This window comes from Corvus kubaryi, unplaced genomic scaffold (genome assembly GCF_017639235.1).
Source record: "Corvus kubaryi isolate FWS band 111438036 unplaced genomic scaffold, C.kubaryi_AGA036_p1.0 37292, whole genome shotgun sequence".
Classification (NCBI taxonomy): Eukaryota; Metazoa; Chordata; class Aves; order Passeriformes; family Corvidae; genus Corvus; species Corvus kubaryi.
Window position 1 is genome coordinate 1,531,404 of NW_024581091.1, and position 11,176 is coordinate 1,542,579.

At 40.8% G+C, this 11,176-nt stretch overlaps 1 protein-coding gene across 1 annotated transcript; it reads left to right on the top strand.

The window, feature by feature from the left end:
- Positions 1 to 110: 110 nt before the first annotated feature.
- On the top strand, positions 111 to 10,890 carry ALB (albumin). The gene is made up of 15 exons (XM_042026951.1): positions 111 to 256; positions 997 to 1,057; positions 1,876 to 2,008; positions 2,865 to 3,079; positions 3,681 to 3,813; positions 3,986 to 4,083; positions 4,824 to 4,953; positions 5,850 to 6,064; positions 6,190 to 6,322; positions 7,576 to 7,673; positions 7,833 to 7,971; positions 8,625 to 8,848; positions 9,370 to 9,502; positions 10,419 to 10,475; positions 10,706 to 10,890. The coding sequence occupies exons 1-14, from the start codon at positions 172 to 174 to the stop codon at positions 10,467 to 10,469; spliced, it is 1,848 nt and encodes a 615-aa protein (XP_041882885.1). The 5' UTR covers positions 111 to 171; the 3' UTR covers positions 10,470 to 10,475; positions 10,706 to 10,890.
- The last annotated feature ends 286 nt before the right edge of the window (positions 10,891 to 11,176 follow it).

An 11,176-nucleotide genomic window follows, 5' to 3' on the forward strand; every position in this document is an offset into this window, starting at 1 on the left:
AAGGGCAGCTGAAGTTTTGTAATCTTCTTCAGGCCAAATGGAAATCTACAAATGCCAGCTTGAGGGTTAATATTTTACAAGCGTGGGTAGTGAAGGGTATATAAGCAAATTCTCTTCTTTCAATCTTCCTAGCATTTTTGAGCAATTTTGCTCACATCATAACCTGAAACCATGAAGTGGTTAGCATTAATTTCATTTCTTTTTCTCCTAAGTTCTGCCAGATCCAGGAATCTGCAAAGAACTGCACGAGATGCAGGTAAGAAAGGACTAATTAGTTCTCTTGGAAGTCTTTGTTCTATCAATTTAACGTTTTAAATACAGTTTCACAATTTGTGGGAGCCTGATCCATATGGAACAGAAAAATATTATTGACTTGAAAGGAAACTAAATGAAGAGACAATGGGGAGATGGGTAGGATGCTCAGGACAACTTAACTGGGCGAGTGAGTGTGGTGCCATCCCTCTGCAACGTCTATGTGGTGCATGAACAGATGTTAATGACTCAGGATCTGTTCCTTTCCAACATGGAAAAAGCAGATGCACTGTGCTTTTGGAAGTTCTGTCTTTTGACAAGCTAGTAACTCAGTGTTCCCAAGAAGAATGTTTGCTCTAATCAAGCAGCAGCCACATTGCTTTATTTGCAGTGTTTGGTGGTGGTGGTTACTCAAAGGACACATTTGCTAACCCTGGATAGTAAGTCCCAGCAGTCTTTTTGAACATCTGAATTAAGTAGCTGCTTACAGAGTTAAATATTGTATTAGAATTATGAAAATCATATGCTTGTGTTCCTTCAAAAAGACAAGCAAACATAGGAGTTGGGTATCTGCAGACAAATGAACAAGAAAGAGTTCAAATTCTTACACTCTTAAGTATAAGAGTTGGGTGAATGCTGAACCCTTGTGAAAATCTGGCCCTTGGTGCCCAGAATGTATTTTTCGGGGTCCAGCACAGACAGTGTGACAGTGAGCGTCACTTGTCCCTTTGTTTGTCTTCCTAGAGCACAAGAGTCCGATTGCCCACCGCTTCAAAGACTTGAAGGAGGAGACATTTAAGGCAGTGTAAGTGAACATTCAGCTTCCAGCTTCTGGTTGTTTTTCTGTCTCTCTTGATATTGTACCGAAAAGGGAAAGTAAGACACACTGTATGGGCTCACAAGGAGTGTGTATGTCTCACTGAAACATTGAGTTAGCCCCTTACTGTTACTGTGCAAAACCTAGAAATATTTTAAGGCCTGCAAATGTCACAATGACTTTATTGCTCTCTGGAAAAAAAAATTCCTTGCAAGCCTTGTGAAAAGGCCTCTGGTTCCTTCTCTGAAAATAAAATAGGCATGAGGAATACAGGTTTGATATCCTTAGAATGAAATTATGCTGCATTGAGACATTGCCAGAAAAAAACACAAACAAACTACCAACCTCAAAAAACAAACCTGCAGCAGGTTTTCTGAGACAATTCAGTGGTTTTCATTTGAAACTGGTTTTGGGAAAGACAGAGGGCCCTGACAGACACATAAGTACTGAGAGAAGGCAGCCTGAAGATCTCAGTGACCAAATCCAGCTTAGGTTATGGCATTTATGAGTTTGCTGGTAAAAGTGACAGAAAACTCCAATCACAGTCTTTTCTGGTTTTTTTCTAATTTATTATGCAAGGCTTCTTTTATTGGGAAGGTAAAAAGGTTATTGGGAAGGTTAAAAACATGTTCAGAAAGGAGGTGAGAAGAAGACAGATGTGGGATCTGGCACTATGCTCTGCATGGTGTTCTAGTTAGCCTTTGTGCATGTCATTTGAACAAACAAGTTTAATTCAGAAGCACATTTGAAAATATTGCCTGGTATGTTTCTCATTTTCATATTCCAAACTGTGCTTTGTGTTTCAGTACCATGATCACGTTTGCCCAGTACCTCCAGAGATGTTCCTACGAGGGGCTGTCTAAGCTGGTGAAGGATGTTGTTGATTTGGCACACAAGTGTGTGGCCAATGAGGATGCTCCCGAGTGCTCAAAACCACTGGTAGGCAGTGAATCCTTCAGTATTGTATTTCTCTTCGCTCTGTGCAGCTGCCAGGATCACCCTCCTTGAGGACTTATACCTGAACCTTTCGGGTGTGGCTATTGTCACTGGCCAATGCTCAGATGTTAGTGCTTAGAGAACTTGTTTTTGTCAGGTTCTAAAACTGTGCCTTTGAGAAATGCCTAGATGATCCATGGAGCCATATATTGGAGACCAAACACCACGCTTTGGCACATCCAACTTAGTTAGCATTGCCTGAAAATAAACGTTAGCATTTTGTACAAAACCCCAGCTGTAACGTAGAGGCCTAATTCTAGGTATTAAAGTGACCCAAGCGTGTGGATTTCCACACTGGGGTGACTTGAAAAGGTGTGTGTGCTAATTTAAGGCACTTAGTTTATGAGGGTTTGAAAAAATTCTTCTAAAATCAGGTAACAAAAGAAGTTTGCAGGTATTTAGGATCCCTGAATGTCTAACAGGTTCAGCTAGACATTAGTTCTCCCTAAAGACTTCCCAAACTGCTCATCAAGTAGAATTCCAAATCCTACTTCAATTAATCTGAAAATTCGGTTTAGTCAAATTATAAGTAAAAGGAGAGTATCTCTGTCTTGCAGAGAGTATTTCAAATTATAAATTTTTTTTCAGTAAAGCATTGGAACCATTTTGATATTGGACTACATAATGTAAAACTTTATAAAATTATGTGAAAAGCAGTAGATTATTTTGATTTATGGTCTAAATCTTGCTCAGTAAAAATATATTTACTATTCAGCCTGGGTTTTCTTTTGCAGATAAATAGACAATACATTCCACTGTCTATAAACACTAATTCTGACTCCTGGCACCTCCCTTACAGCCCTCCATTTTCCTGGATGAAATCTGCCAAGTTGACAAGCTCCGCGACTCATATGGTGACATGGCTGACTGCTGTGGTAAAGCTGATCCCGAAAGAAATCAGTGCTTCCTGTCCTTCAAAGTTCACCAACCAGACTTCATTCCACCATACCAGAGACCAGCTGCTGATGTGATATGCAACAAGTACAAGGATGAACGGGTGTCACTCCTGGGACAGTAAGGAAAACAGCCACTTCTACTTTCTTATCCTGATCACATTTTCTCATTTCATGCAAGAGCAGGTTTTTGCATTTGAAACAGGGGTTAAAGATCACATTTCATAAATCTTGGATGACTTTTCTTCCCCAAACCTGCTGAAAACTCACCGTGTCTCCAGTACTGATTTAATAACCTACTTGCTCCAGCTTCCCACTACCATAGGTGTAATTGGCAAGAATGAAGAAAGATAACAGTAAGAAGAATAAAAATTGGCAATAAAATCTTGGCGAAAGGGCCATAGATGTATTTTTCACTCTGAAAATCAGAATTTTCAAGTATTGGACAATACATTTTAAAAAACCAGCTATACATCAAACCAGATGGCTGACAACATCAGGAGCTCACCCTTCACTCACAGTTACTGAGTCCTGCCTTGGGAAGAGTGAGATTTAGCAGAGCATCTCCTATCAGTAGGCATTATGTTTTGAAAGTAGATTACTAAATTAGATTTCTAAAGTAGATTTCTAAACTAGGAAAAAGTTAGAGAAGCTGCAAGAGGTTTAAGGCCATTTGCTATTGTCACTGGAACATGGAACTTACGCTTTCCTTTTCCTTCTAGTTTCATCTATACTGTTGCAAGAAGAAACCCCTTCTTGCATGCCCCAGCGATCCTGGGTCTGGCTGCTGAGTATGAAAATGCACTTAAAAGCTGTTGCCCAGAGAGTGATATTGGTGCTTGCTTGGATGCAAAGGTACAGCAAATTTGTCCCTGTGGATGAACACTAAGCAACTGAGTGAGAAACAGGCAGAATTCTCCTGTCTATGCAAATCTTTGCATGAAGAACTTGAAGAGACAGGTCAGAATTAATTGTATCCCTTGGATGTAATCAGTTTAATGTGATAATGTGTGTCCTGTTACCGCAGGCAGTTGTCATCAAGGAAAGAGCCAAGCTTATAGGAGTGAAGCAGCAGCATGGATGTCGAATCCTCGACAAGTATGGTGAGAGGACTTTCCAAGCAAGGTAAGTTCCAATCACGTTTTTGGATGAAATGTAGGCTTGTCAACCTGTGAGTGAGACCTAGGAAAAAGCTCAGCTGTGAGAGTTGCAGAGCAATGAAACCATCTCTGGAGCCAGTCCAGAAGATGTAGAATTAACTGTTGGAGTGTCACTCGGAACCAGAGATTAGAGTGTGTTCCAATGCCAACAGCTTTCAGTGATGGACACATCAACAATCAGCAAAGTAAGGTGCTAGTTTGAACCTTAAGCCAACCAAAAAGTCAGGTTTGGCAGAATCACAGTTGTTAAAACATTTGTTTGTAAGATAAAGCTTTAACAATTAATAAGTGGATCATCTGTCTGGGCACTGAGAGGTGCTTTCGTTCTGTGGCCAGTCTGATACACTAACATTGACTAGGATTATCTTATAGATGTAGTCAGCTTTGATTTAAAGGTATAATCAGGACTATATCTATCTGTGCCAAGTAATCTGGAGTGCTTTCCAGTCGCTCAAGAGTGATCGGGAATTCTAGAGTGTGAGTCTTACAGTTCAGGCAGAACAGAAGAACCACAAATTTGTTCCTTTCTGGCTTTACTGGTGTAGATGTTGATGCCCTTTTTTTTCAGCCACCAGAAATAAGATGAGAAGAATGAGTATTTTCTTGAAACAATCCTGATCTACCATATCATGTGTTAATGACTTACAAGGTTTCTGTTCCCTACAGTGCTTTAAAACAAGTGTCTTTTTCTCCTTTTCTACCCAGTAAACTTGTTCGTATGAGCCAGAAATACCCCAAGGCTCCATTTGCAGAACTTGTTAAGATGGTCCATGATGTGAAGGATGTCTACAAAGAGTGCTGTGAAGGGGACATGGTAGAATGTGTGGATGACTGGGTAAGCTCACTCACTATTTTAAACAATGTTTGCATATTTGAAAAATGTTTAGAGAGATAGTAATTTGTGCAGCTGCTCATTCACAGTCCAGGGAACTTAAACTTGTACTCAGCCCTGCTGGAAGGTTCCTCAAGCACTGAAAAGCTCAGGATCAGCACAGCTGACTGTTACTGGCAGTAGGTTTCGGCACAGCTGTGGATATAGCCCTGTCTGATCATGAGGACAAGGAGCTGTTGCTTACAGTCTACAAGTGTGTTTGGCTGAAATCAGAACACTTAGCAGGGAGGTTGTTTGATGGTATTTATTCACTTCAACTCAATCATAAATAAAGCAAAAGAAAGGAGAGGCAAAAAGGCTGCAATTTTTTCTCCTGTCCTGTCGAGTGTACTGCCATTAATCCAGCTTTCCTGTAGTGCCAATGAATGCTAGAGAACAGATTAACAAACCTCTGCAATAGTGAGATGATTTCAATATTGCCTGGCTGACTGAAACTTGGACATACTTGTTGAGCCAGCTGGTTCCAGTGCTCTGGGGTTTTATCATGTTTTGTCCTCTTTCAGAGCTGGGCATCTTATCAGGACTGACAAGATCCATCAGACATCCTTGTGACAGAGCACTCAGTGATGTGCCCTGGCTTTCCAGAGTTTGTATTCTCAGAGTTTCTAGGATCAGGGAGGGAACCATTCACCCTGCACACCGTGTTCAGCACACACAGGGCATGCTCATGCCCCAGTTATTTCTCTTTGTATGAAGGCAGCATTTTTTTTCGCAAAGCGCTAAGTAAATAGGTGACGTGAGTGAAAAGGAAAGAGTCTGAAGCGGAGAGAGCAGATCAATTAATCTGTCTTTAAATTATAATTTCATAGCTTGTCTGATACTATGTTTTAATTTTACAGTCAGAGCTCGTGACCTCTTTGTGCTCTAAACAAGATATTTTCTCAAGTAAAATCAAGCCTTGCTGCGAGAAGCCAGTAGTGGAACGGACCAGGTGCATCATAGAGGCAGATTTTGATGACAAACCTGACAATCTTCCCTCTCTAGTTGAAAAATACATTCAAGATAAGGAAGTGTGTAAAAGCTATGAGCCAAACCATGATGCATTCCTGTCAGAGTAAGTAGTACCAACAGCATTCCAAGCTCATTGTCCACCTGAGGAAATGTCCTTGTTATTACTGCACTGTGCTTGATGAAAGCAGCACATTATTCAGGAGCTCTGTCTGCTCACGTGCCTTTCAGGTTTGTTTATGAATATTCACGAAGACACCCCGAGTTCTCCACACAGCTGATTATGAGGATTACTAAGGGATATGAAACACTCCTGGATAAGTGCTGCAAGACAGACAACCCTGCTGAGTGCTACGGAAACGCTGTAGGTGCAAAGCTTTGTTTGCAGATGACTAGAATGCTTGATCGGTACCTGTCATGAAAGAATTGGGTTGAGAAGCTCCTACAGAAGAGCAGACAGAAAGCTTTTGGAGAGAGTAATCCCAAGGGAAGTTAATGTCCTGGTGGAAGATGAAGCAGTCCATGGCCCATGGCAAGGATACAGGGTTATCTCAGATCAGAGTAATTTCATTGGTCACATTACAGTATTTCAGGCTAGTCTCACTCAGCTGTCTGATGCCTCTGTATCTCAGAAGTGGTTCTGCTTGTCCTGAGGCTGACAATTAATAGCTCAGTTATACTCTGAGCTCACTGCCTATACTGAGTATGGCTGCTCATGGATTGTGATGGGAATGTGCATGGCCAGCACATAAGAGACCCCTCAACTTAAGTCTGATCTGCAACTCAGTCACACACAAGGCACAGCATAAGTTGAGTCCCTGAAAGCTTTGGCCAAGAGATGTTACCCTCATGGATGATAGTAATTTGAAATATTTACTTGATTTAAACAAATAAACATAAACCCCCACTGTTTAGAAAGTAAGTCCAACAGGTAATTAATTTAAATTAAATTTTTAAAATGTGGCTGCCTTTTTCAAGGAAATTTCTGTTAGAACTTAAGACCCACAAGGGAGTCAAATCCTGCCTACACCATCCTGGCTATACGGAAGTGATCAACTTTGCAAAATGAGCATTTTGTAGTTAAGAGGTTTAGAAGAGATCAAAAGTTACATTTGTATGACTGTAACTGATGCCTTGGAGTGGCTACCTGGAAACAGAGGCTAGACAAGATTATGAGAATAAAAGCAGGTATTTATTTGATGGGCCTTCAAAGGTACACCTTGGGAGTCAAAAGCCTCCGAGGGGCTCCACCCAAGATGGACGCTGGGTTGCAGGTTTTTCACACTTTTATAAGTTTGGTCCATTTGCATATCAGGGTTAATTCTCCAATTATAGTTTCAGGTAGTGATGTCATTATCCCCAGTTTGCTCCCCCTGTCAGAGGCTTTAGTTTACATATTTTGGGGCCTGGGACAGCAAGGTGTCCTTGAAGTGCAAACCTAGAGAGGGTTTTTTATGTCCAACCAGCATGAGAGGACAGTAGCTGACAGGCTGTATGAAGTTTCAGAGTTACATACTAAGCAGTACAGGATTTGAAAAATATAAAAGTTAAAACCTAAGGCATCGTTAACAGCAAGTCCTGCTCTAATATTACTAATAAGTTTGTACTTGTTTGCAGCAAGAGGACCTGAACAAGCATATCAAGGAAACTGAGGATGTTGTGAAGACAAACTGTGAGCTGTTCAATACCCATGGCGAGGCAGACTTCCTTAAAGGGTGAGCAACTCATGATAAATATTCTGGAGTGTAATGAATTACACTGGCTGCTTTGGGCAGATTGATTTGATCTTCACTTCTGTTTTCCCTTCAGTGGGCCAGATGTGCTCACATTTGAAGAATGCTCTACTAACAGTCATTTTAATTTGTCTTTGTCAGAATTCTGGTCCGCTACACTAAGAAAATGCCTCAGGTATCAACTGACACCTTGCTTGAAATTGGGAAGAAAATGACAGCCGTTGGCAACAAGTGCTGCAGTCTTCCTGAGGAGAAACGCATGTCTTGTTCTGAGCACTATGTGAGTACACAGATTTATTCTTCTCCCTTCTTCTCTTTGAGATTTTTCCTGTTTGCAAAAATACTGAATTCTGGCGAGATAGCAAACACAGTGATTTTTCATAAACACCATGGTAAGCATCTGCCTAACAGAATTCCCAGTCTGTTCATTTTTTAATGGATGTGGGAGCCTAAATAGCTATCTGATGGTAGCTTGTGAAAATTTTAGTTAAACTTTGCTTTCCCTCAGAAAGCAAAAGTAAGTTCATAGAATCATAGAATCAGGAATCATAGAACCATAGAATGGCCTGGGTTGGAAGGAACCTTAAAGATCATCCAGTGCCAACAGCCTGCTGTGGGCAGGGACACCTTCCACTGGACCAGGTTGCCCAGAACTCCATGATTGAGACTGTGGCAGGTAGCATTTGGAAAAGCTAAGCAGTGTCTTGAAACCTTCAAACCTACTGATTGTAGCCCAATGCCCAGACTGTTTGCAGATGAAGAAATGCCTTAGTCCAGGAAAACCTATTTATTTTAAATTTCAAACATACGCCATTTCCCAGCAGGTGTTAGATCCAATAGCTCCCACTTCCAGCTGTGCTCTCATAACACAAACATCACCTAGTTCCTGTGGTTTTGGGAAGATGTAACTCACCTTTGCCCTTTTCTTTTCAGCTGAGCATCATCATTGAAGATATGTGCAAGAGGCAGGAGAGCACCCCTATCAATGACCAGGTTTCACAGTGCTGCAACGAACTCTACTCTTACAGGAGACCATGTTTCACTGCCATGGGTGTAGATACCAAATATGTGCCTCCACCATTTGACCCCATGATGTTCAATTTTGATGAGAAAATGTGCACTGCTCCTCCTGCTGAGCGCGAAGAAGGGCAGCTGAAGTAAGCTCCAAGAAATACCTTGTAGGAAAGCTTTTGAAGTGTAGCACTTACGGGGGTGTAGAAGGAAGCTACAGACACTCTGTTTTGTCATCTGACTGGGGCTTCACTAGTGACAGAGAAAACCAGTTGGAACTATGTGTTTGCACTGACCTGGTCAGCATATAACATCATGTAGTTTGGAAGAGGAAAAATAGGATTTTTTTCTTCACGTAAAATCACTCTCTTAACTGACCAGTTTCATGTAGGCCCGCTGCCTGTGCAAGTCTTGAGATGTACTTAATTAAGACAACATACAGATCATTTCCCTAAGTTTTTCCCCACCTGTAACTGAGTTAACACAAAGCAAACAGATGGTTGTGTTAGACTGGAAGTTAGGAGTCACCAACAGGCACAGGCTCATCTAGGCATGACAAAAAAAACCCTCATAAATGAGCTGTGCCTGGGGGGGAATGGAGTCTTGTAAACTGGGGAATCCAACTACAGCAGGCAACGTTAACTGTGTCTTGTGGCTTTGTTTTCAGATTGCTCATCAACCTCATCAAGCGCAAGCCCCAGATGACAGAAGAACAACTAAAGACAATTGCTGGGGGTTTCACTGCCATGATGGAAAAGTGCTGCAAGCAGTCAGATATTGATGCGTGCCTTGGGGAAGAGGTACTTTCTATCTCCTTTTTTAAAAGAAACAAAACAAAAAACCACACACACACACAAAAAAAACCCAAACCAAAAAAAACCCAAACCACGTATACAGGAACCTGGAAACTGTGCACTAGAAAGTGGTTCTGCAAACTGCTATGGTCACTTGTCTGTGTGGCCTTAAAATAAATGTGCAGAGCTTAATGTACATCTTGGCTGCACAGATGATAGTCACTGAACAATTTCACGTAGAGAGGTTGTTCTGGAGGTAATTTAGGCAAACCACATGCTCAAAGCGCATCTAAATCCTAGATTAGATGAAGTTCTTTAGGGCCTTGTCAGAAGAGCCAAGTATCTACAAGCCACAGTTGAAAAATACCCATGTGCAGAATTTAAACTTTATCTCTAGCATACATAAACTTCTTTTTGTGCTACAGATCCTTACAGAACTCTTGGATCACCAGTAAAATGTGCATCTGGATCAATTCTCAGAACTGCCTAGCAATTAGATATATTGAGAGTTCAGCTGATCATGTCACAGAAAAAGTTTATCTAGAGCCATATTGCATTGCCAGGTTTCCAGTAGCAACCTCATTATAATGTAGTAGAACTATTACTAATATCTTAAACTGCTTATTAATTGAATTATTTTTTATTTATATCTGAAGTATTGCATAGGTAAATATATTGAGAAAACTTAGGAAAGAATTATTTTGTCTCTAATCCATTCCAAAAGTTTCTTTTCTACTTTGGCAAAATTGAAAGATACCCAACATCCAGGGGCACATGGGTTCTAGGGTCAGGAAGTACCATTAGAATTATCATTTGAACCATAATTCAGGCACAAGTTTAAGTTTCTAACAGTTCCTTCTCAAGCACAAGCTACTTTGCTCCTTAGTTGCTCTCTCACAACTGTCTGTGTTCCTTTTCCTAGGGTGCTGCCCTAATAGTCCAGAGCAGAGCCACATTGGGAATTGGTGCTTAACCTAAGGTAGGTTACTGCAGTAATGCACATTTGTCCGTCAGTCTGTCTGCCCCTCCCTGCCCACCCTTCCATCCACTTAACTTCTTCATCCCCGAAAAGCATCCAGCTTCCCTTTAACCACCACCTCTGCTTTCCCTAATATTTTATCATCTGCCACTGCACAGGGAACAAAAAGTTGAAGTACTACCAGTATGCTGCCATTTTACAGAATACTCCCTTTTGTCTCTCCAATCTAGGTTGCCAGTGGGAAAAATATGAAGAAAAAAACCCTTCCATGTAACTTCTCCCACCCCTTACCCCTTTTCCTTTGGTACTGAATGAATATTTCATGAATCTTCTGTGTTTTGTCAAACTATGTGCTTTTCAATTCCTTTACTTAAAAAAAAAAAAGAATAATAAATAAAGGCTTTATAAAATTGCACCTGTCCTTGTCTGCTAGTCACTACCATAAGGCAAAGCTCTGTAGTGCTCCCTACACCAAATGGCTACTCTAAGTAGAATATATGGGCAAAGAGTCTATATTTCAGATTTTTTTCCTGTTTATTGCTCTTGGAAAGTTTGTATGAAAGAATATGAAAGATGGTGAAACATTTATCTAGACTTTAACACCCTTGATTTTAGGTTGATTTTAGGCTTTACTTCAGCCATTGTAATTACATATTAAGAAAGGTTTCAAAAGTACTGTTCGATCTCAGTAAGATGACTAG